This window comes from Leiobunum rupestre, chromosome 1, assembly GCF_980474605.1.
Source record: "Leiobunum rupestre chromosome 1, qqLeiRupe1.1.hap1, whole genome shotgun sequence".
Classification (NCBI taxonomy): Eukaryota; Metazoa; Arthropoda; class Arachnida; order Opiliones; family Sclerosomatidae; genus Leiobunum; species Leiobunum rupestre.
In genome coordinates, this window is record NC_143384.1 from 45,588,327 (window position 1) to 45,615,795 (window position 27,469).

The window sequence follows — 27,469 nt, forward strand, 5'->3', positions numbered from 1 at the left end:
TTACAGCGGCAGTAGAAAACCATAATCTCTCAACATTTACTCAAGATCGTTTTCACTAATTAGCAGCTTAGCTGAATTGTATTAAATTGCACGTATATTGAAATCTGCTATGAATAACAAACTAGCACGTGAAAGCTCTTGACATTCACTACTTAGAATCATCTTTGTATCTGACGCTTTTGTTATGATTCCCAAATGCTTTGGTACCTATATAAAGGTTTTACATAAAAAAGGGAACTTAACGATTGCATTACCTTCGTCCACGCGATGCCGTGAAAGAGGAAGTTGGAGTGAGCAAACTCCATTAGGGCGGACTTTATAACGCAAAGTGAGAGAACTGGCTGGAATCTCCGTCGTCGTCAATTTAGTAGAAGCCAGTCTGGGCTTGTCCGAATACGTGGAGGGGTGGGACCCGGGGGAAGGGGAGCTGTTGCGAAGGCTGTCCCATTAACGCCCTCGCGCGTATTAACCGGAATAACAAAGAATTGGTTCGAGCGATTATTCCGCTACTTTCGGTGCGAATCCCATTTAATGGCCGCAATCATTCATTTCTCATAATTTGTTAAAGAACCGCCGTGATTTACGACGAAAACTTTCATCTTTTATGCGCCCGTGGATTAGTTTCCTTGAAAGAGCATTGCATGAATGAGTCTCTAACTAACTATCCAATTAGAATAAATTACTTTAATTTAAGTCAGTTCTTTTCGATTTTCACCTTGAAAAGCTAATATAGATTACGTGTACCGATGATATGTCTCACCAAAACAATACCACTGTCTCATGGCAAAAAAAGTAAATGTAGTTTTTTTAAAGTTCAGATATTTCAGTTTCTTTATTATGATTTCAATTTTTTTTTAAATATTTGATAGAGAGTTAATAATAATCAGCTAGGCTAATACCCAAGGCACCACCTTAGACGTAAGTCATCGAGCGACTTTTGAAGCCATTAATTCAGGTGGCCGGGTTACAAGGCGTAGGCGAGTGGCAGTAAGCCCTTTATGGCACTCGAGCCAATAGCTCCCTACACTAACAATTACCTTTAACGTAAACAAGTTTTTATGGACGTGGAACAGAGGGGCTCGGAGGAAAACCCCATAAACCAGGGTGGGGGGACTTGCCATTCTATATGCTGGTATAATTGAAATTAAACCAAATAAATAACCAACTAGGTTTTATAGATGCAATATTAACGAAACTTTTTGTATTATTTAATTATTATACGTAATGTAAGTGATATTTTTCTGGTACAACTCATACCGCGATTTTTTGACCGGTTGATATTTAATTTTTAATTTCAATTTTTAATTTCGATATTTTAACCGTATATATATTAAAATTTTGACTAACTCTTAAATTTTCAAAATTGATGTTAACTAGGTTCTGCCATGAGAGTCATAATTATAAATCAATTTCCAATTTAGATAAAATAGGCTTAATGTTAGGGTTTCTACCATTAAGTTTAAAATAAAATCACATCTTCCACGTTTAAATTTTTGACTGAGAGCCATTTCTACAACGACCTCACAATTGTCTTCCCCCCGCCCGTAAAACGTTCAGCGTAAAGGCTCGTGACGCTCGTCCAATGAAATTCGCACACAACCCTTCGTTAGCGTGTTTAAAGGCTTGGTCCTAGCTGGCATGCTTATTAAAATAATTGTAGACTTATGCTAATAAGTTACGCCAGAACCGTTTTTATTCGTAACGTCTTTTGTAAGACAAAGTCATGTAAGAATAAACGTATATTTAGAAAATGATATTCGTCGGAGTGTCGTTTCGTTGTCGAAATTTTGTTTCAATATTTTATCTAAATTATTTTAAAACGTTGGATTTTGAGGTACTCTTAGGCGGATGGGATTGCACAAAATGAGCAACGGTTTCAATGGAAATACTTTTTTCAGAAAACGGTTTCTGCACCATCTAGTCGTACTGAACACAGCCTTAGTCTAAACGCCTAGACGAATTAATGGCTACGCCATTGTATTGCGTTGTAGAAAGAATAGTAGCAAATCTAAATCTTGTTTCGCAATATTCTTCATTTTTATTGATTTTCTGACCTGGCTCCTTACTTAAATCTAGTGTTGTAAGTTAGAAAATGACTGAGGCCTTATTTCCGGAAAATGTTCCGTATTTTTCCGAAAAAAATACAAAACGTTTTCATTCCATGATTATTTTAATATCGTTTGCAAATTTAAATAAAGCTGAATTTTCGCCTAATTTTTTCGAATCCAAAAGTAAAATTAAACCTCTAGACTAGCTTTAAACTGATTAACAATGTAACGCTATTAATGTTTTGTAATATGTTTACTGTTATTAGACATTTTATATCGATAAAAAGTAAAAAAAAATTAAAAACCCTTAAAACGTTATTTATGTTTTAATTTTTATTTTCCGATTTGCGGAAAATTTTCTGGAAATTTTTCCGCATTTTATTTTTCCGGAATATTAACAACACTACTTAACTCCAGCTTTTACCTCTATTTCGCTTTTTCATTTAATTTATTTTGTAAAGTAACATATAGGTCTACCTTGAGTCACCACGAAGGTCCATTCAACCTAAGTACGGTGACTTTAAGAAAACAAAAGTCATTTATTTGTAGCTTTTATAAATCCCATTCACAAAATTGCTTCGAGTACACAAAAAGGAAGGTTTTCCCGAGGGAAAAAATGTCACAACGGTGATCATCGACGGAAAAAAATGGACTAGAGGTAATGAAGATTTTTGAAAAGTGACGTGCTCCGTCACCCCGTTTTCTCTTTAGTGAAAAGCAACCTTATTAGAAAGTTTAAACCAATGCTACAAAACTTTGCTTTATTCTTTACAATCTTTATACTCAGCTACAAGTTTAATCTACACGTTTGCCAAGGGTGGCTTAACCTGTCTAATGTATACTTTATATGAAAAATAAACAAGCTAGATGTGCCTTTAAAAATGCCAAAGTAAATATGTGTCTTTAAACTTTATCTTTTAACACTAAACGTTGCCGGGAGTAGTGGCTCACTCCTGTAATCCCAGGGGTCCGGGAGGCAGAGTTTGTGGATAGCCGTGTGAGGACGACCACCAGTCCCCCAATGGGTAGTCGGAATACTTCCGCCACGGGTGTCCCCACCCCTGTCTCCACGTATCCCACCGTTGGCGTGGCCGTCACACATATCTCGCCCTGATTAATCAGATGGTGTCTTCGCCGGGCTCGCGGTCTTCTCAGACTCAAATCAGCCCTTTCTTCTTTGAATAAAAAAAAACACTAAACGTTTCTATTTGAGTTTATGTTGTGGAAATGCGGTTTTAAATTTTCTAATATTATTTCGGGAAACCATTTGCGGGGCTTTATTCACTTAAAGTGGCATTGAATCTGCAAATGTAAAACCTCTTTCAATGGATATTTTCGCCAAATAAAATCAACTTACAAGTGAACTCAGGTGGATCATGAAGATTCGGGGTAAAGGGATATTCAGTGGTCTCGGCAGAATAGGAACCGAAATTGCTTAAAATCAGGGGGCATTTCGTGGTAGACGTTATACACGTCACACCAAAAACTGAACTCTGTGTGGCCATCTAGCGGACGCTTGACCCCATAGAAAATAATAAAATGCCTGAAATAGCTGAAGGAAGCCAAGTCTATCAGGGGCGTAGCAAACGGGGGAGGAAATACCCCGCCAAAACATTAACTGGGTAATTTCCCCAGCCAACTTTTTGGTCGGTTAAAAACTACAAATTGACTAATATAAAATATTAGAAGCTAAATAGAAATAAAATTAACTTACGGTCTTTAATTGTTTGAGAAACATTGGTTTTGTATCACAATATACTTGAAATATACTGAAATGGGCTCTATTTTTGTGTTAAATATCAACTTAAATCTATCTATTAAGTTTTGAAAGAAAAAACTAAATCCTTTCCGGTATTTGCTTTTTAAATAATTCTGATAGCCAAAGGGCTGCACCCGACCACAGGGTTTTAGCTGCTTTGCCCCTCTCCAAATTTATGAAACGTACCTACACCATCGTCTTGTGAATACCAAATTTAGTTTCCAGATTTGTAAGTTATATTAGGAAACATCAGTTTGAATCGTTCAAACTTACCAAATGTTTTCAAATGATTTAAAATGGTTATTCTTAATAATAGTCAACGAATATAAAATTGTACCACGAACGTCCCAATTATCTTCGTTAGGCTCCAGTTAAACGCCAAATTGTCAGTGCGACGTTGTATTTACCACTTCACACTAGACCTACATAGGTGGTTAAACTTAGTTAAAACATTAAAAACTCTTTAACGGTTTCGTTTTAGTTCAACTAGCGATACCGTTCCGTTTGTTTCCATGGCGACTCGACTGCCGCGTGAAGTAGCTCGTGCTAGCAGTGCGCACGTTAGTATTATTATTATTAGTTGGTTTTTGTGGGTATACACTGTTAAAAATAAAGGTTTATAAAACGACTTAAATTTAACTTTTAATATATTTCAAACCATTTCGGTACTAAAAAAGGGCTAATAACTTATTTCAGACCCATTTTACTCTTTCACAATTTTTTTCGGGGCATTGAAAGGGAAGTAGCCCTAAGACTATACCTTTTCCGGTTCTCGTGGTTGAGGTATAAAAATGTTATGTTTTTACTTTTAATCCTTTTGAATACTATTTAATACCTTAAACGAAGAAAAAAATTATGTAGACCAATTTCGAGACTAGTTTTTATTTCCATTTTAAATATTTTCTTTAAAATAACGCAATGCGAAGAGATTCCAATCACCTGGAATATTTAAAAACAATTAACCTTTAAAAGTTTGATTACAGATTGTACATATAGGAGATATTGATTAATAGAAGCGTCGAAGAGCTCTTGTTAGATCTATATCAAATCCCTAAATATTTAAATGATATTCTAGGTTATGCAACCCGCCTTTGTTCCGCGATTTCAGAGACGGTCATTCGGCTATTGCCCTCGGGTGAAAACCAGTTTAATCTGGCTTTATTAAAGGTTAAAATATCTAGTCGTAATGAATAATTAAAAGATAAATAAATATCTTTTAATAAAGGTCTGAAAATAGAGTTCAGACGGGTTTAACTTCTTACTGTTTATGAAGTAAAATGGATAAAAAGTTAAATTAAGTACTTAAACACTCCACAAAAGGACTGAATTTGGAGAGCAGGAGGTTTAAATTTGTTCTGGGTCAATATCCTGAATGGTCTTAACTATTGGAATTTTTAAAACCACTTTAGAGGTCTAAAATACAACCTTTTTTTTAGCAGTGTAGATGGTTCTGTGGGTATAGATGCCTTAAGGGTACTAAACTAAAAATAGACTGATTTTATAGAGATTCAAACTTATTCCGAAACCAAATTACGGCTCGTGTAATCGCAATAGTTAGTTAAACGTAAGATTTCAGTATTAAATTGGGTTTTGTTTAACTCTTTAAAACGCAAATATTCCGATGTACAAAAGATATTTTTAGTGCTAATTGTAGAAGCATATTTACTTTACGTAGAATCGTGACCTTCTATCGAAAAAAATATTTACTTTTACATTAACACGAACTTCATAAAGTTAGCCAATGACGCTCTCCTCTTGAAATGGAATAAACGAATGCTTTTACTGGGTCGCTGTTTTTAATAAATAATCGAACACGCAGCTGCGCGTGCACGACGCACGAGTTTGTCGACGTCAGAGCGCCCAGAACCCCACGTTCTGACGCTTGAGTCGGGTAACTGCTCTGGGAACATTGATTTATTTAGCCGTTCCATCGTAATCTTAGTGTGCCTACTAAATAGAAAATTCTCCACCTTCGAAATCGATTGGATTGTTGCCTGCCGGTGACGAAAAGTAACGAAATAATTGTAAGATCGATATCCGATTGGTTTAAAAATAGAGACGGTAATAGAATCGTGCAATTTATTTAAAAGACCTATTATCATTTCAACAAACGCGCCTATTAAATGTAGAAGTTATGATAGATGGCGGTAAAGTCTGAAGTCCAAAATTATTCCTTACGATCAAAACAATTTCCTTTTTGTTCGCGATAAAACTGTAACGATAAAAAAGGATAGAATTTATATACGCAACGAATTGTTGATAAACTTTATACAGTTGCTAAAGTCAGACTTTTGAAAGAAAAAGTGGAAAGTTTTTCATCACCCTAAAAGAATTACACTCTATTGAATGGGTTGCGTTGGTTAATGGCACTTTCGTTTTAGTTCGCTTTTCATTTTATGTTTTTTTTTGTTTAGGTTGAAGGTCAATATAACTCTCATAACAAAAAAGGAAAATGATAGAATATTATAGCTACTGTTAGGATATCTCCATTAAGTAGATTGATAGGGCTATTTTAACGGCTTTTTTAAAATAAGAAAATAAATCAAAATAATTTGATTAAATGTTATATTATTATCCCCCTTATCCCTGCTATTTGAGGCAGAGAAGCAACACATTTTCCCCATTTTGAACGCAGGCCCGACATGAGAGGGGGGAAGCCGGTATCAATCAGCGGGGCCCGTGCAGCCTAGGGTCTGGGTTTGAACAAACTTCTCCGAAAAAGGATAGCTATCTACAGTAGTAATAGCTCTCTTGGCGCCCGAAATTTATATTTTACCGGGGCCGGGCCCTCTCTCAGGGTACAATTATTTGAGTATGATAAGTAGAAGGGCAAAAAACTATCATGAATAACAGTGTTGGGTAGAAAACTTTACTTTCGGTAATTAAAATAAAAGACTAAATATTTCTACGATAAAGTATTTAAAATAAAATACTAAATACTTCTACGATAAAGTATTTAAAATAAAATACTAAATACTTCTATGATAAAGTATTTAAAATAAAATACGAAATACTCATAGCGTAAAGTATTTAAAATAAAATACTAAATACTCATAGCGTAAAGTATTTAAAATATAATACTTTATTTTAGTATTTTAAAATATTAATTACCCAAAATACTGTAATTTCCCTGAAAGCGGAAAAAAATGCTTTATTACTTAAAAAAGCGATGCAGTGGACTGGTTAATCCAATTGATCAAATTTTTTAATTGGCTTTAAGAAGTAACAGCATGTAACAAAAATCATCCACACCGACCTAGACAAGACTGTTTGAAAGATCGAGAATATTCCGCTTTTACGCGCGCTCTAAAACCAAAGGCTGATTGTATCGTAAGACTCGAGTCCTCAATACTCCAAAGCCACCAACGGCGCGCGATTGTAGAAATTTACGCGCCGAATTTTATATAATCGTATTTACTTGTATCTATTTTACTTAAATCTATTTAGTTGTATCTATAGACGCATTCACATATTGCCTACAGGAAAATATTCAAAAAGGGGCGAAATCCACCCGAGGTACCTTCCTATATGATAATGTTTGAGGTAGATGGCGACACTATAAATTTATGAAAAATATACTTTCTTAAAAGTTATTAATTAATGACTTAATTATAGTACTTTAAATTCTTATTAAAAATATATAATTTTTGTAATTTAAATTAACAATTAATTTTAACAGTAGTTAACACTCTCCGCCATAGATGGCACTATAATACAATTTTAAACTATCAAATCAGGGAAGATAATTTGGTATTTTAAATCTCGACAAAACCGTCCTCCACTAAAAACTGAAAACTTTCAACCAATCGTTGAAAATCAAAATTATGACGTCATGTTGCTATCAGAGAGCCGTCTACTAACAAATAACGCCATCACCACGTTACCTCGGATGAATTTTACCCCTTTAAAGTCGTCTTTTCCGGTTAAAAATTGTAAATCGGTCTATTGTAATGCCGGAGCTGTGGAAGTGAAATAGCGAGGCATTTCGAAAGTTTTCCCGATTTTGCCATCGCGCGCAAATGTTTGGGCCCTCTGCTCCCACAGCCCCGAGCAACGACCACCTGAAACCAGCTGGGGGTCCCTTTAGAAACAGGAACTCTTTCAATATCTTCAGGAGAAGAGTGCTTGTGTTTTACCCCGGACCGAATGGTCGACCTTAGAATGTCTCCGCAAACGGAGAAACTTTTTTAAACCCCAAATGGATAGTTTATTTGGAAATGTTTTATTGTAAATAAATGTTTAGATTTAATTCGAAGTCGTTTTCAATGTCACCTTATACACACGCCTAAAGATAAGGCCCTTTAGTTTTTCAGTCGGCTAATGGTGTGCCTAGAGTCAGCTCTCCCATCTACCTAGAATTCCCGAGCGAGACAGTGGAAGGAAATTCACATTTTGACGATAAGCGGGATTTTTCACGAGTTTGTGGGTGAATATGAATTACGCGTATTTCTTCCGCTTGCGGCTTGATGGGGTTTTGTCGCGGACAATTTAGTTGCATAGAGACTATTTCAATTTGATGTATAAAGTATTTTCGCTAATAATATTCAGTAAATTGTTCAAAATACAAGAAAATTTATTTAAAATTAAATACTAAATATGTTTTTAAAATATTTAAAATAAAATGCTAAATTCATTTCTTTAAAAGAATTTAAAATAAAATACTAAATACATTACTTTGAAAGTATTTAAAATAAAATACTAAATACATTACTTTGAAAGTATTTAAAATAAAATACTAAATACATTTATTTAAAAGAATTTAAAATAAAATACTAAATACATTTCTTTAAAAGAATTTAAAATAAAATACTAAATACATTTCTTTAAAAGAATTTAAAATAAAATACTAAATACAAGTATTTAAAATACTACCCAACACTAGAAAAACACGATTTTCTTCAGTTTTAACGATCATAATACAAAAAGTTAAAACACAAAGTAGCAAAGGCACATAAAAGAATCTTTGCTTTCGTTACTTTCGCTCTGAAAATTAAAGATAATTGTTAACAGCTCCAAATTTTAATTTTAAATGTTAACGAAGGACATTATTAGGAATTGCTATTTTAACCTAATGAAATCCTTAAATTTGTGTTAACAAAAATCTTGCTTGTTTTTGAAATACTTCAATAGCATTAAAATTAGATAATTATAAGCTGTACATTGAAATATGAAAGTATTTTAAATCACTTAAGGGCTGTTCTCAAATGACATTATAGATACTCTGACTTTCTCAATTATAATTGCACAATACACTTTAATTTAATTAAATGACGTTCAATTTTTTATGTTCTCAACTTCTAGTAGAAAAGAAAAAACACTATTATAAATAGTTTATGAAAGGATAAAAACTTCGTTAGATTTGCATATTTAATAAAAACAATGATGATATTTACAATTAAATATGCAAATCTAACGAAGTTTTTATCCTTTCATAAATTATCAATCGCATATATAATAGGTAAACAAGTATCAAATTGCGAATGTAATTTGTAAACAGCTCTTTAGATAAAAGTATATTTAGTTCATTATGGTTATTCAAAATTAATATCATTAATTATAATTTTATTTATTATTTATCTAGTATTATCAATTTTATTTTTATTGTTTGATTAATTATTTAATATTATGAATTTTTTTAATAATTAATTACTTAATATTATTAATTTTATTTTAATTTTTTTATTAATTAATTAACCCTAACGTTCATTTCTCTACTCCAACTTTAATCTTGGGCGCTTAGAATTTCAAATGTTTTACTCTTTGTGTGAAACCAACGATGTCGAGCGAACGATGTATTTATATCAACTTAGAATAATGACGATTTTTAGCTTTGCTTCCAAAACCCCTTATGTTCGAAGAGTAAGCTAAATTTCCGGTAAAATAAACTAAATCAGCTCGGTATCTCACTGGTTCTCTAAAACTGAAGGCTTCCCGCGTGATTAAAGCCCATGGCGGTGACGTTTTTGCTTCCGCCCTCTCGTGTCAGCTAGGGGCAACAAACACAAGGAGAACGCAGGTAGCCTTTAAACACGCTAACGCAGTGTTGTGTAATAATTTCATTGGACGAGCCTTTACGCTGAACGTTTTACGGGCGGGGGGAGGGAGACAATTTCCGAATTTACCCCTTCAGACTGCAGCTAAAGCGTTCAACCAATGAAAACTGTACACAAGAAAATGCATGACTTTTGACGGGTTGCGTTCTCCTTGTGTGGGGGGCTGTGTTTGTTGCTCCTAGGTGCCAGGGACACTTTGAACCATGATGCCCGCGGATGGTCTCAGACTATAGTCATTCTACCGACAGTAAATAAGTACATTGTTGTTGAAATGTTTCGTTCATACGACTTATTTATCTATCAATAATAATAATTATATTATTGCAGATAGAACAAGTGCAACAACAAGAAATATACAAAGCTAGGGCAAATAAGGATGGCTTTATCGATTCCGAGTAAGCAATAATTCTCCAATGTTGAATCAAAGGCTCGTCAGTGTTTCGGTGCCATGCGAACGGCTAAGGAGAACAGGAGCAAGGAGCGCAATGGAGAGCCACCACTGCGTCCGCCAAACATCAAACACCACGTGACATTCCGGAAAACGCCGCCTTCTTTGCACATTGTCACTCCTTCTATCAGTTCCAGTTCTTCGCCTGACAATCAAGGCCCTTCTTGGAGCTCCAGACCGCTTCGTCTTAACAATAGATTTATCAGGTAAAATTATTAATTTTCACTAGCCACTAGCGATCATAAAAACTTTGTACGTGCCATCTAGGAGCAACAAACGCAAAGAGAACACAGCTAGCCTTTAAACACGATAACGCAGTGTTGCGTATAACTTTCATTGGACGAGCCTTTACGTTGAACGTTTTACGGAAAGGGGGAAGACAATTTCCGATTTTTCCCCTTCCAAAGGCAGCAGGCGATAATGCGTCTAACCAATGAAAAATGTATATAAGAAAATGCACGACTTTTGACGGGTTGCGTTCTCCTTGTGTGTTTGTTGCTCTTAGGTGTCATTGCGTCGTTACACGCGTTAGTGGAAAGCAATCGGTAGATCAACCCAAAAGCGAGGTTTATGAAAATTTTGCATAGCGATACCTATCACTCATCAGCAAAGCGTGATTACAAATATAGTTTTAGCATCTTGGATTATTATTAAGCTTAAGCGCTAAAAACTATTTATTAAACATTTAACTACCAAATATTAAATTTCGTATACGAACACTTGAGATAACCTTGTAACATTAAAATAATACATTATCTAAGCAAACATATATATATAATATATATAGGTATGATTGTCATTTCCTGAATTATTTGCGGAAACCAACCTTCCAGGTCAAAGAATGTGTACTCAATCGATTTTTCCGCTGGTGTAAAAACCCCAATCTCGCTACTTAAAATGAGTCTCTAAGAAACCTTGATTACTCAAGTAAAAACTACTAATTTATTTACAAGTTTTTAAGTATATCACAACAAAAATCCTTAATTTGTATCTTGTTGTCCAATTCGAAATTAATAGTGAAGGCTTTCTTGACCTGACACTATCAGTTAGAGATTTAGACAATTTTTTTAGAACTTTATTTAAAGCCAAGCCAGCTTAGCTTCCTTGGGGTAACTAGCCCGAAATACTTTCAATGGCATCAGTGTTGTCAACACAATAAATCAATAACTACGAAAATAATTTGCATAAAATATGTATACATGTAGACGTGTCTGAATTTTTAAATATAACCCCTGATCCGAGATCTTTACCGTCAAAGGTTAATGCGGATAGTAAATATATGGGCGTAAGAAAAGAAACCAACTAAAGTTTTACGCTAAGAATTCGATTTTAAAATCTAAATCTCTCTTACCAACCATTTTTATTTAAATTCTTCTAAATCATATTAGGCGCACTAGGAGTTCAACATTGAAACAAGGTTTCCTAGAAATCCACCCTAAAAACCTTAAATGCCATTTTTGTTATCCACGCTATTTCTTAATTACTACTTTCATGTCTTAGGTTAAATTCCATGTTCTACGTTTCACCAAGACCCGTGACTTTGAGGTTGAATGTCAGGCAATTATAAGTCTATTATATGGCATAAATTCAACAAATGTTAATGAAATTTAGGACTCACCAACTGTTACGGCTTAGACCGAATTTATTACTTTGATCTGTTCCATAAAATTTTGAGTCTACAAAAAGAACATTATTAACATTATATAGGTGAAGGTTAATCATTATTTAAATAAATGCGAGTTGTTCTGAAAAGGCTAACACCTCAGAAAAATCACAATGTTAAAATATTAAAACCACCAGTTTTTTTAATTTATAGTATTTCTCATAGACTTAATATATAACATATAATCAGCTAAGCTAGGTAGCATCTTAATATTTACAAGTCAGCAAGCTAATTATTTTGCAATTTATTCAAGGGGCAAGAAAACACTGTGTAGGAGCGTGGTGGCAAACCTATCATGCTTCTCGAGCCAACACCTCAATACTTTAAGTATTACCGTTAACTCAATCAGGTTTTGTGGAGAGGGAAAACCCCTTTAACCAGAAGGGATAGAACTTGAAAAATCAACACAAAAGGAGTTGTTCCGTGCAATGAATTTACATATAAAATATATCATGTGTAATTAATTCATTCTTATTGGAAATTTGTCCTTAGATTTAAGAGTGCATGACATGCGACTCTAATTATCTCATGGAACACGTCAAATATTAAAAATTAAAGCTTTATCACGAAACTAGAACATGGAATTTTATACTCACGCACAGAATGTCACGCAATCCGGTTAAACACTTGTGAATAACTCAAATGCCACTGAATGTCTTTTACAGATCAAAATATAAAATGTCAACCGGGAAATGGATATCTTTTCAATCCTACTACTTATAGAATTTCATATAACTTTAGTTGTTGAGATATAACCTTGACACACTACATGCAACTGAAATTAATTTTGCTAATGCAACTGACAAATGAAGGCTAGAAATCAAATTATTTGATATTATTAGCTCATAAAAAGTGGCTGCTCCAAAAAATATTTCGGTACATTAGACCACAAGAACACCACAATTTTTTTTAGTGTATTACCTGAAGAGAAGCTTCGACGATTTCTTAATTTAGCTGGAGCTGAAAATAACTCTTAACTCTTTAAAATGTACTTAAGGTAAAATAATTTTTGGTGATAAAATAATGTAGTTAAATTCTCCGTATTTTAACTTATTTTTGTTTAATCGGAATTATGTTTATTGTAAATTACCAAATAAAATTGATATTAAGACTAGGCCATAAAACTTGTTAAATACGAGACTAGAACTTGCAAAGCGACAAGCTATGCCCCGTACGTAAGCTTTGGAAATCTCAACCTAATGAGTCCAAAATAAAATATGAACTTGGGTCCTAAAATGCTTGGTTTCAGAGATTTAGGCCCACGATAACCGGGTCCCAAAACAATGAAATAGTAATGTGAAGTTCGATATTCTGTCTTGAACCCAATTGTTACCATTTATTATTCATGGGGTTTTTAACGGTGGAGTCATAAACACAATAGCAAATGCTAAAAGTTCATTATTGCACTAGCAGAAGTGTGCTAAATCCTACAATGATTTAAGTAACGTCAAGTTTAATTATTTCAAAGAATCGAATTTAATCGACACAGTTAAACATGGTTATAAATTTTGGAAATAAGCAACTTGTACGAGGCGAATATCAATTCAAAGTACTATTCCCGGTGGATGCTGCGATAGTGCTTCTTATTTTGGATAGCGCACAAAAGCGAAGTACGAGTGTTAAGGAGGCGGAATGGTACTTTTTCTGTTGAATATGTGAAATCGTACTTGCGAAAGCTTACAATTGCTTCCTCTTAGTAAACATTTGTTTTTAATGGTGAAACAATAATGACCATAACTGATGTCATTAATAGACTTGAGTATTAAGTGACATAAGTCCTACGATGAATTTAATAAAACACTTAGATAGACTTTTTAAGGAATCGACATAAATGTAAAGTACTTAGAATTGAAGTTACAAATGCAAATTTCCGTTTTATTTAAAACGTTACAAAATATGTTCGTCGTACAAATGATTCTCGAACTCTCTTAAATTTACAACTGTGTTGCGGATAGTTTCACAGCCGTCAATTACGTGTTGTCGCAGGTCGTCAACGTTCCGAACTTCAGTCATGTAAACTAAATCTTACAGATAGCCTCAGAGGAAAAACTCGCATTGGGTCTTAAATGAGGACATCGTGCTGACCACATAACTGGTCCAACTCAACCTATCCACCTTAAAGATGAGCTCTTGAGTCGTGGCTAAAGTGGGGTGGAGCCCAATCGTGCAGAAACCACACTCGCCTGCTCGTTTCTAACGGCACGTTTTCGCGAAGCTTGGGTAAATTATGTTGCAGAAATTGGAAGTTTGCCTGACCACTTAACCTAGGCGGAATGAAAAAGGGCCAACTAAATGGTCACCAACAATACCACAACAAACATTTAGGCAAAACTGCACGTGATAAGATCTAACAATAGTCCCGTGCTAGTTGAGTATAATGCCACGGGAACAATTTGCTTCATCGATTGTTAACAGAATACTCGAGAACTGATGGTCATGACCTACTTTGTCAACAAACCACTAAGAAAAGTCAACTCGCTTAGGATAGTCTGGGTCGGTCAGAGCTTTAACCTTTTGAAGGTGATACGGTTTAAATTGATGACCATGCAGAATTCGCCTAACCATAATATGATTTACATCTAATTGTCTCCCAACTCGCCAGGTTTTTGTTCCAGGATCGTTTTCAACAAGGGTCTTAAAAACTTAAGTAATTATTGTTTAAATCAGTGGCGCCGATCCCATGAGGGTTACGGGGCTGAGTCGGGGGCTGAAGCCCCCATTGGGAAAAATAAATGGGGGCTTTGCCCTATTGGTTAAACCGCCGATGTTAATGGCCGTTTACTTTTAAGAATCCGTAGCAAGAAAGTGTTGCCAGGAGCCTCATTCCAAGTTTATTAGTTAGCTTCGGCCCCCATTGGGGAAGAAAGCGATCCGCGCCACTGGTTTAAATCCATTTTCGTAAAATAATTTACTTAACTATAAAAATTAGTTGAATCAAATTGGTGTAAGTAACTTTTCCCCAATATCTTCTGGTACGTTTTGCGTTCCCTCACGAGTTTGTCCTGGTTAAATTTGTCCGTGCTCTATCAAGCGTCCGTCAACAGCGGCAAATGTGCGTAGATCTGGTAACGGTCTTTTAGGGAACTGTACTTGGTAGTATCTTTGGGTTTCTACACTATTTCGCTGAGCCCGCCCGTAGATTAGGTGATACCCGCGTACTCACAATTAGTAAAATCTGCCTAATTTATCCTAAATTTGGATAAACAATATGGAATTGTCGATACAGCGCTTTATATTACTCTTTAAAAAGTACACTACCTTTAATAGTATAGACAAAGTCTAAAGGGCTGACTTTCCCAAAAGTAAAATAACGAAATTGAAATTTATCCCTCTGGCCTAATGCGTTCAGAGGAGATAAAATTAGATAACGCCTACATAACTAGTGCTAGGTCTCATTAAGTACAGCTTAGGCAAGTATGTTCGGTGCGGTACTGAAGTGTAATTTTTTTCATCCGCCTAGGCTAAATGGTCATGCTTTACGCAAATAAAATGGTATCAGTACCATTCCGTGTCTTCAAAAGTTTCCTTAACACTGGTATTTCGCTCTTGTGCGCTTTGCAAAATAAGAAACACTATTCCAGCGTCAATCGGGGAAAAACTTTGAATTGCCATGGCCTCGTGCTTATTTCGCAAATTTCTGACCATCTTTAACTGTCGATTAAGCTGGATTCTTTGGCATATAAAAAACAATTGTAGGGCTTAGCACACTTCTCCTAGTTCAATAATGCACTTTTGGCATTTGCTATAGTGTTTATCGCTTCACCGTTAAAAACCAATGCATAATAAATGGAAACAATTGGGTTCAAGGCCGAATACTAAACTTCACATTACTGACTATTTCGTTGATTTCGGGCCTGGTTTTTGTGGGCCTTAACCTCTGAAACAAAGCATTTTAGGACCCTTATTTGTGGAACATTTTTGACTCATTAGGACCATGAAGGTACTATACTATAATCGCATTTGCTTAAAACAGGGTGACCATTCTTTCTTTATTTTATATTTTTTCCTATATTTCAATGCTTTCCTTTAATTTAATCATTTTTCATATATTTTCCTATAATATTATATTATATTATATTATTTTGTATTTCGCGCGGTTTTTAAAATTTCCCGCGTGCCTAGTTCACTTTTCGTAATACAGATGTCGCTCAACATACTAAATCCCTTTGATACAATGTAAACTGCTTCTCCAAATAACTGCACTGAACGGAATTAAGAATATCGTCGTCTGCTTAAAAGAAGTTCCTTTTATATTAAAACAAATTTTAATTTTATTTATGCAAATTTTCCTAAATGTTCCTATACTCCTATATTCTCCTAAAAATCGACTGTTGAATTTCCTATATTTTTATAATTTGTTTTTGGGTTTCTCAGTGGTCACCCTGTCAAAATGTACAACTCTTCCTTAAAAGTCGCTAGATGACTTGGGCCTAAGGTGGTGCCTTGGGTATTAGCCTAGCTTATTATTATTAAAAGCCATTGATCCTAATAGCAATTGCGGTTGTTTTTATCGAAATTTAACAAGACAGAATTGGCATCAACAAACTTGATATATTGTTTCTAAATTCTAAAACTGTTCTTTGATTCCGCACAGAAACACACCTTTAGCAATGCAGAACGGAAACAACGTGATCGGTTTGGCCGGAGACAAGGACGAGAGTCGCATGGTAGGGCTGCCTGGGAGCGCCGCCCTGGGATCAAAAGCTGTGCCAAGAGCCGTGACGGCATCAATGACTAGCATGTTATCGCGTCGGCAATATTTTGGACCGGACATTCTGATAATTTTAGGCATCGCGTTAGCTATTATTGGTTCTATTGTGACAATCATCGGAATTCACGTGGAAATCACGAATCCGGCAATTCACACTCTAGTCATGGGCATCGGCCCTTCTCTGGTCGCCATGGGGCTCCTCTTCGGTCTTCTGAGGCTGTTCTTCTGGCGACCTAAACTTCCCAATTGTTTCAAGTGTTGTTGCAAAAAGCGATTTCGAGCGACTGTCGATGTTGGTCTCAATGGCTCGGATCAGTCCCTGACTCTGGCGAAACACCGAATGAACCCGGCGGACACGGCGATCTTAACGGACGAGGCCCAAACTGGATGCGGCAACGTGTACGGAAACAGAAGTTCTCTCAACTTAGACGCTTCCGTCCTGATGGCATCTTGCACCGTCAACGCGAATCACATCTCTTCTTCTCCGGCCATGACCTCACCAAGCAACGATTTGTCCGTCTCCAGAGCTGGCTCCAAAGTGAGAATCGACAATTTCCTTTCCCGCATGTACCGTCACTGAAACTTAATCTTCCTTTTTCATTTTATGGTTTTTCTTAGCATTTTTATCGATATCTTATGACGCGAACGTAGCACTGATTATCGTAGCTTTGTCCTCTTGTGCAGGGTATTAAGCCACAGTTAAAGCTTCCAAATTCCTTACTTTAAAAATAGCCACAGATGAACGAAGAACACAAGTATTAAACAACGTCATATAGTTAATTATAATAAATAATTAAAACATGGTTTTACGATTCGTCTTTAGGCTTAGTCTTAAATAACCTCCAGCTATTTATAATGGCTGTATAAATAATCTCATCTTATCTTAAAAATAACGTTTATTTCACGAAGCACAACTAAACATTTGTTTCACTTAACACTGTGCACTTATCATCTAATACTTTTAAGTTTTAATTTTGTACAACAATCATCATTTAAGTTGGAGTAATTATCGCTTGAGGACCGAGAAATAGATTATCATCAATGTTCGTTGATATAGCGAGTCTCCCAGGTTGATAAAAGTGGCGAAATTACAACCACGTTACCGTGAAATCATCACTGTACAAATGTTTTGAGCAAATAGAGTTATATTGAAATTAATAGAGATACTTGGTTAAAATGGAATTTTTATAAAATTTAGGTTGATAATTGTCGAATAAGGTTTTTTCTCTAAAAAAATGTACTGATTCTAACTAACCTGGACGTGTTAAATTGTCAATTGATTTTGTGTGACGTATTGTCGTCCAATTGCTGACGTTTGACTATTTGTAAAGTAGAGCATACTTTCGCTTTGAAAAAGTGTCCTAAATGTGTTCAATTCTCGTCCAGGTGAATACGCCCGATGATGGTCACGTGACGGAAGCTTCGGAAAACGAGGATAATGAGATTACGGAGAGCCTAATTAACTGTTTGAAAAGCAATCGGACGGCGAGAGCTGCCGGCATGACCAATTACGATCATCCGGCAATGGGCAGAGAAATCCCGGCTCACCTCTGGAATATCCCACTTAACATATCTGCTGGATATAGGCCACGGTCCGCCCCAACTTCAGTCACTGCCGTGACTCCCGCTTCATATCCTGTAACGCCATCTGACGATAGAAACGCTGCCATGTCGATACACCTATTTGGAAGGTGGGAACAGACTCTTCATCCACGATGAAGAATTATACCATGTTATGTTGAATTCAATGTTACATAGGGAATATGGGAAATTCGGAGGGAGGGTGCTATTTTAAAATAGTAAACATACGGTATTTAATTTTGATAATTAACTATCGATCAATTGTGTTCTCTCAAATGTCAGTCCCTCAAGTGAAAGGAAGCGGGTAACGGATAGAAGGCGATCGATTCTATCCAAAATCTATATGTTTTGTTAAAGATTCAGTTGAGGTTAGCAATCGTGAAGAAAACGGTTTGTGAATATTAAGCGGCGTGGTTCTCGCGAGCTTTTGGACACTACTATCTGTTAAACAAGAATTACCTTAGCTGGAGAGGTAAAATTTTCGGCTTAAGTGTCAGCTTTTGCGGAGACCAAGAACGCGTAAAGTATATGGAACCTATCAAAGCTATAATTTGTAAGTTTATGTAGAAGCGAAACTACTCTCATCAAAGATCGTCCATGTTTGATTGTTTGTAAATAATTTTTAATGAAGTTTAAAATCCTTAATCGCTACCAGAATTAAAATATAGTTGATGATTCGAAAACTAGTGATCGTTACTACGATCGTCACAATATGAAAAAATACCGGCCACCTGAATTAATGGCTTTATAAGTCACTTGATATGGTGGTGACTTGGGTATTATTATTATTATTATTATACCCATTTTCTTGTCACCAAGTGTCACGCATGCGCCTGACGTCGTTAAAATGACGTTGGTAAACTATCCGTTATCTCCGGCCTGTCGTTATTGCTGATATTTGTCGAGAAGCTAATTTCACGCCCTATCAAGTATTCATTACTGCCATAAATATCAATATGTGTATCATTAGGAGGACGAATGATTATGTTTTATAATTATAATTTAAAAGTAGCAAAATTTCATAATGTGGCCCGTTGAAACCGTTGTTGAGCAGCGCGTGACCAACGTCATAGAATCAGAGCTCCTCCCTCCTTCGAGATTGAGGAGAGAATACATAAGGTAGTTCGATATTTATGGTGCAAACGAATACATTGATGGTTCTATTTATATCTTTTTCATAATGGGAAAATAAGATGCTTTCATAGATACGACTTTAATTTGAAATTATTTTAATATTAACTGTTTAAGTGATTACCTTCAGATTGGCTACTCTATTGCTGTTAACATTTGTACAGTGTAATATTAAGGAAAATTAAGTTAGCGTTTATTTTAAAATGGATGAAGCTCTATGGAGATTACAGTTCCGCATCCTTGTAGTCGCTTTTACATCTCCAATGGGAAAAAAGTTTCTAATTTTCTAAGAACGAAGCTTTGGTTTGTGAGATAAATAATTTTGCCCTCTCGAGTAACCCATTTAAACGCCGATGTGAGATGACCATTTATAATCAATGAAAAGCATGGCTTTTATACGCATTTTCCATCTTCCAGCATGACATAAAGATAAAATTGCAGTATAACGAAACGGTAATTTATTTCAGATCCGATAGGATATATTATCAACCAGCTGATAACCGAAGATCGTCCTTAAGTACATTGCCAACAGTGGACTGCACTCCTTCATTCTCTACATTCGGCCATCCTTACCACCCTCTGCAAGAAATAAAAAGGTTCGAGCTTAGAAACGGATGAGGGATCAACTGTTGACAACAATTTGGAAATGGTTACTAACAGGAACGGGGCTACTAAGAGCCTAAGTCTAGCTTTCCCAAAACATAATGTACCAAAACTTTGTTTCTTCGAAGGACATTGTATTCGTAACTAAATACGTTTATGCTCAATATAAATAGTTATGCCAGTTGAAACTGTGAAAGGTTGAAAATATTATGGCCCAACCAAACGACTTTAAACAACGTTATCCCACTGCAGTTAAGGGTCACTTTTCACTTAATTTACTACGAATGAATTATAATTTTCAGTCATGATTTTTTCCTTTACTACTTTCCTAAATCGCCGTTAGATATAATAACTAATTTTTTTAATCACTGCTAAGAATTAAGATTTTTAAACAGTTTTAATCCAGAATATTTCAAAATAGAACTAGGAAGTAGAATGTTATAAAAAATTATATATACCGGGAAATTATAAAAATTTTCTACCTTCTTAAAAGTTCTAAATTATTCGACTATATTATATAAAGGTCATACCGTATACATTGAGACTTAAATATCCACCTTTTGGAAAAACTAATTATACTTGCATTAAAAATAAAGCCAAAAATATACAGCAGTAGAAAACCTTTTTAAAAAAACTCAATAATTGTAATAATATATATGTGAAAGGATATATGTTGATAGTGCCAACTGATTTGTTACCCAAGTGAAACCCACTTAGATGGATTGTAAATAGTAACTTTAAATGAAGAGATTTAGGTTATGTTTTTGGAAATCAAAGATGTCGTTTTTAAAACTAAGAAGGCTCATTTGATGGTGACGTCCCGGCAGTAGCAGTGCGGGACACTTTTATTTTACCCTTAGGCAGCAAAATTTGTGCCTATTATGTGAGGTCCTTATATTTTAAAAGATCGAAGAGCAACAAACACAATGATGGCGCCACATTCCAGTATGTTCCGAAACCTTTAAAATTGGTAAGAGCATTTTGCTAGCAGTCATTGAAAATTGCTTCGGAATAGATTAATAACTAAACTCTTCTATTAAATGGGGCTCCGATTTTAAAAAAATCTGTATCCCCTTGGAAAGACTGGTAGTCTACCTAGTCCCACGCTTAGAGCCGCTACTGCATCGGAGTTATGTGAAATGAAAAAATTCAGTATTAGTTAAATTTGAATTCGGGTACGGTAGTTTTTAATAGTGTTTTTCCCCAATTTCGCGACGTAAGTTTATCTAAAATTTCCTTAAACGAAGCTTCACTGACTGCTTTGCAATAAGTTAAATTTCTGAAAATGGCGATAGAATAATAAAAATAATAAAATGGCGTTTTAAATTTGGTGCTCCATCTTCGAAATGGATATATTATAATCCATTTTGAATTACTTGGTTTCTTCAGCTTATGATATAATAATCTTAATAATAACTAGAAATTAATCATACTTTGATGACGGAGCTTAGTCAGCAAGTACAGTCAGGTAGTTAGTGAGTTACTCTAAGTGTCCCTGACAAAATAACTGCAGTAGTTTTTACTCGATTTATCCGAAACTATCTGTGTAAGCTGGTCACACCAGCAGCAGATGAGACCTATTGATTTGTTTTAAATCTGACGCCATCCGGCTAAAGGGCTTATCTCAATCGCAATATCTGCGGTAAATCGTAATTTACTGATTTACTTAAATCTGATTGTTCCCTATGCGTATTTAGTTTTGGCTCAGTTATTAATGCAAATATTGTTAGAGTTGGTTTTCGGTTTCCCGAATGGATTATGGAAATATTTGTCAGTACGCATTGATCGAAGAATTGTTGTCGAATATTCTAATAGCATTTCTTAGAAGCCAACACATTCTAGTTCAATGAGTGAGGCCTATGCTCTCCATAATCCTAGCGTTTATGTTCTAAGATAATTTAAAAATCCGCGCTTAATGATAAATTCTTTTAATTGTAAAATTCTGTGCCTTAATTTGGTAAAATTACTTCACGCGTTACAAAAGTGATGTACGGTATTAAGACCTAATAATCAAACATAATAATTTACGTGTATAATTTTAAAGGTACGTTTTGCAAGGTTTGAGAATATTATATGCAGTCATTCAAAGGGAACAATATATAATCGAGTAACTTTTTTCAAATTTTAAGAGAATCGTTTCTAAAAGCTCTTTTTAAGACGTAATTCTAGGCTTTCGTAGGCTAGAACTGCCTTTCGTATATATAGTAGACGATAAGATTTGAAAAGTACAACCTTATTATAGCAATAGTTTTCTAGTTGTATTGCGAAGTGTGACATTACAGATATTTAGATATTAAATTATACAATATCGTTAAAGAACAAATATATTATCGTGTTGTCTTTATGAGATTTTACCAATGGTAAAATATAAGTGTTTATTACATACCGTAACCCGAATCCAAAATAAATCCATTATAAACAAACCTAAATATATCTAATGGCTATAATCAATCTAAATTTTTAAAACATTGTTAAAAACTAATTGTGTCAAAATATATAATGATCGTGGTTACTTGGAAATACTTACGTTTCGTTAAAAAACCGTTTGTAGATATTACAAATACCAAACAAATTGTAGATATTTCAAATACAAAACTGATTTTGAAGATAAAAAATATTGATATCCAAATAATGATTTTAATTACCATTTGCGTCTATTAAAAGCCTTATTTGAAACTTTGATAGTTACTTAATGTGAAGCCTCGGATGTACCGTACAAAGGATTTATCGCGCTATTTCTGAATTCGATTTTATTATAATATTAAAATTATTCCCAGGAGGTCCTTCTTTAAAAATAGCTCAAAACCAATGTGGGATTAATTTTACGGCGCTCACAGACCTCTGAGATTGATTGATTTGCTGCGAGCGCCCTACAATTCATTACACGACTTAAACATTTAAAAACAATTTTGTTTCGTTGTGAAAAATCAAAACCAGCGACAAGTCCCTGCGTATCCGCAACCTTAGAATATAAAATAATTTTCTATAACGTTACGCTAATCAAGCCGAAACCGTTTAGAGAAATTTCAAAGATAGGATTTTATTTTACAGAATTTGGAAAAATATTCCTTTTATCCATTGTATAATATCAGGTTAGAGTTTAAGTTTGTTGTCGTCTCCATTTAAAAGAATCCGCGATAAGGTTAAAATTGTTCTGTGAGTGCTTCATTTTGAATGGTCAGAAAAACTGTTCTTTTATCATGTTAAATTGAAATAAGCATGTTTGAAATTCAAAAATGTTTATTTTTGAAGTAGTGGTACATTGGTCATATTTCTTGATTTTTGTTTCGTAACTGAATTGTAAAAAAAAATACCATGATATTGAGCTGTATTAATTTCAATTTAAAGCTAGTGGTGACTCTTGGGTAGTACCTGGATCGTACGATCGGCGTCCCAATTAGTATATCACGTCATTTTGATGTTCTAGTCCCTTATTTAAGGTGGGATGGCGAAGTGGTTAGCATTCTCACCTCGTAGCGAGAGGAGCCGTGTTCGAGCCTAACTTGTTGCACTAGGTGACAACTCGGAACAAGTCCTTTTACGTTGAGTTTGCAAGTTCCCTCTCTCCTGGTTAAAGGGATTTACAGCAGAGTTCTCCAGTTTGCCAATTCGATAAAAATTTGTCAAGGTTAAAGGTAATAGTTTGGGTATTGAACTGTGGGCTCGCGTAGAATGAAGGGCATGCTACCTACGCATTTTAACCCGGCCACTGGTAATAGACTTAACAAGTCGCTACTTGACTTAGGACTATGGTGGTGCCTTGGGTGTTAGCTCAGCTGCTTATTATTATTTTATTCGCCATCCTTTGTCCAAGGCTTAACGTTAAGTTTTTTTCGTAAATTATAATAAATATATTTTCAATTAAACAAAAATGAGTTAAAATACGAAAAGGTTCACACCTGCATGTTTTTCCAAAGATATTTTACAATATGACGTATTTTTTTTAAATATAATAATGGTTTTCTTATCCGGTTAAACTAAAATAGCTTCTTTTCCGGTAGTATAATTAAGTGTCAATACTTTCCGGGGTATTTTTGGTCCAAGGCAAGTTTTAGGAGCTGCCACTGGCTTTATAAAATTGACTTATGTTTGCAACACGAAAGCATTAATGAGACAAACGGAAAGACTGATTAATTCTGGCAAATCTTATGTATGCATGAAATCTATTTGATTGTTGGTGAATTGTTGACTTACTATGAAAAAAATTATTTGTACAGTTATTTTGTTTGATTTTGACGACTGCAAATACTTTGGCGCCCTATTGTTAAGAACTTAAAGTCCGTATGAAGGACTGAGCAGTGTATATCAAAATACCACAATAATATGAAACTATTATCATGCATTTCAATCTTTATTACCGTATATAAACAAAATTATTTATTAAAATTTTAAACAACTAACACGAAATGCTCTTCTCCATTTTCACAATTTTAACCCACAAACAGTAAAAAATTCTTAATAATAGACATGGTAAAAAGAAATTCGGTAACATCTAAGCTGTGTTCATATCAATTAAAGTAAGTCTATTCTACAAAAACACTTCAATAATAAAATGAAAATTAATAGTTAAAATATAAGAAACTGCCAAGTTAAAGGATATTAATTTATTCAGCAAACTACATACATCATAGCAATTTCTAGGGTAAAATATTTTACAAAAGCATGAACTTCAATTAAAAGACTTACAAGGAGACTACCCAAGGTGGTTATCTCCGATTTGTTTCAAACTCGGGTGGTAAGTAGACCTTTATGTAACTTGAAAATCCCGAAAAGGGTGGACAAGAATGGGCTTTAGTTTTGCCATGGCAATCAAAAATGTTTTTCGCAACTTAAAAACTGATTTTCTCTATGAAAATTAACATGGTAAAATCGAAGATTTTAAGGGTCCTCAATAACAATATTTTTCAAAAAATTAAAAAAAAAAGGTTAATCAATTAGATACATAATTCAGATCATGGCTAAATTTGGTACATTTGGACCAATATACGTCAATTTTGGTAAATATGAGTAAATATACATATATTGGGTAAATACGAGTAATCAGTTTTTAAGTTGTGAAAAACATTTTTGGTTGCCATGGCAAAACTAAAGCCCATTCTTGTCCACCCTTTTGGGGATTTTCAAGTTACATGAAGGTCTACTTACCACCCGAGTTTGAACCGAATCGGAGATAAACAACTCGGGTAGTCTCCTTGTTAGTATGATGCCTCCTGGAAAAAAAATTAACTACTTGAAAATCACTATAAAAATAACTTTTGGGGTTAAAACAATAATCTAACAATAATTTTTTATTAATGTCCAGCTCAAAAATCTTCAACGATTATGATTGAATCCACGCCCATTCTTCTCTGACATTAAGGAAGTTTGTTCATAAGCTTTTGGATAGAGCGCTGGCCTAATAATGAATTGACATTTCTCACTTTTAAAATAGTTACTAAAGTTGAGCTACCATATTCAGGAAACTAGTGAATCAATGGTTTTTTGAGGCCAAAACTAACTTTCTCCAACTCGATTTTTGAAATTTCTAACTAGGTTACATTTCCCAAAATTGCTCAAATAAAAATTCTGTTTAGTTTGAATAAATGTTCAAAGTGATGCGAGCTGTTCATGTTGTACTCGAAGGGTGTCATAGGATCTTGGGCCTAGGGCCCTAAGCTTCATCTTATATTTTTAAATGCATTATTAATAACGAAGTTATTGAAATGAGGGGAAAAAATTAAAAGTAACAGAATTCGGGGGCTGTTGCTAAGCTTTCGATTTAATATCATAATATATTTGGCCAACACCGCGCCCTTAATAATATTTTTATATTCTTCTGATTTTAACTCACATTGCCTTTACTAAAACACATGTACGTATTTCACAGTAACATTAATTAATTTTTAATTTATCAGTCTTATTTGAAAGCTTTAGTTCCTAAAGCGCGCTTAAAAATATAAAAATTCGAGTGGAACCAGAAAATGTTTTCTGGCTTTGGTCCTAACACGTTATCTAAATTCTAATATTAGTTTAACTTTCAAATCGTATTTTGCATCCTGGAGTTGGATTCAATTTTTTAAGGAACCAATAGGAGTTGATTAATTAATATAAATTAATTATTAGCAAGCTTCGTAAATTCATGACTTATAGTTCTTTAATAATTTCCTAGTTTATTCTGACAACCAGTTTTCCGGTTCTGGATAGCCATAAAATCCGAAAGAAATAGAATGAAGGCTCCTCTAATATACTCCAAAAACGGCGTTTTTATACTTTCGTTATATTAATATATTTCATTATTTAATACAGTTAGAAAATCCGGCTCTACAAATTCCGATAATGGTGTTCATCTGTAACGCAAAAGTATTCATTCATTCATTGCTCGAGTTTACCACACTTGATATCGTCCAACCAAAGATGGGCACTATCATATCTTTTTTGAATCTGATACTTTTTTGATTGATTTCAGAAATATACCTTATAATTTTATCATTTTCGATACGATTTTTAACCAAAAAATTATATCCAAATTGATTGGTATTGATTCCACCGATTTTTATTGATAGAAAAATTGATCAGAATAGTGATAGTCGCGTTGAGAGGAAAAAAATTGATCGATTAAAGTTATTCATCTTTGATTTGAAAATGATATTGGCGCCATCTAAATGATTTTGAGAGGTAAATGATAGATAGGATAAATGTGCAGATCTTGTTTCTGACGCGTTGTTCATTTCCAACCCCCCCCCCTCACTACCGTTCGAGAAGAGACACAAATGTTATTTTCACCTTCTCTAGCAAACGCGCCAACGGGATGCCAGTAGGAGTATGGCATAATGGGGGCTGACAAAAAAAGGGGTAAGCTCGTGGCCTTATTGGTGCTCTGTCTGTCTCAGTCTTTTTTTTTTACAAAAAATGACTTTGAATCACGTTAAAAGGGAGACGCTGAATAACGTGGAAACTGAATAACATGCATCCTGATTTACGTGGAAATTGACAGCAACTTGAATAACGTGGAAACTGAATAACGTGGAAACTGAATAGCTTGGAAACTGAATAACGTGGAAACTGAATAGCGTGGAAACTGAATAATGTGGAAAATGAATAGCGTAAAAACTGAATAACGTAGAAACTGAATAACATGGAAACTGAATAACGTGGAAACTGAATAACGTGGAAACTGAACAACGTGGAAACTGAATAGCGTGGAAACTGAATAACGTGGAAAATAAATAGCGTAAAAACTGAACAACGTGGAAACTGAACAACGTGGAAACTGAACAACGTGGAAACTGAATAACGTGGAAACTGAATAGCGTGGAAACTGAATAACGTGGAAATTGAATAGCGTGGAAACTGAATAACGTGGAAAAGTTTCCCCTTGTTGTTGCTAAAAGACGCCACTTACTGAATTTTAAAGGCGTCGTTTTCCTTTTAAACAAGCAGGACAAAATAGTACAAATAGTTTCACTTGCTGATTTATTTAGTGAAATAAAAAA

The 27,469-nt window shown here is 34.6% G+C and overlaps 1 protein-coding gene across 2 annotated transcripts in view; it reads left to right on the forward strand.

Annotated features, from left to right (window-relative positions):
• LOC149963075 (uncharacterized) overlaps window positions 1-20,364 on the forward strand; it is a 58,990-nt gene extending 38,626 nt beyond the window's left edge. The window contains exons 2-5 of one of the 2 annotated variants that reach the window (XM_090170454.1): window positions 10,188-10,514; window positions 16,566-17,220; window positions 18,069-18,373; window positions 19,862-20,364. In XM_090170454.1, the coding sequence (XP_090026580.1) occupies window positions 10,309-10,514; window positions 16,566-17,220; window positions 18,069-18,373; window positions 19,862-20,012 (1,317 nt within the window). In that variant the 5' untranslated portion in view covers window positions 10,188-10,308 and the 3' untranslated portion in view covers window positions 20,013-20,364. The remainder of the gene's footprint in view (window positions 1-10,187; window positions 10,515-16,565; window positions 17,221-18,068; window positions 18,374-19,861) is intronic. The other variant, XM_090170455.1, reaches the window with a different exon arrangement.
• The last annotated feature ends 7,105 nt before the right edge of the window (window positions 20,365-27,469 follow it).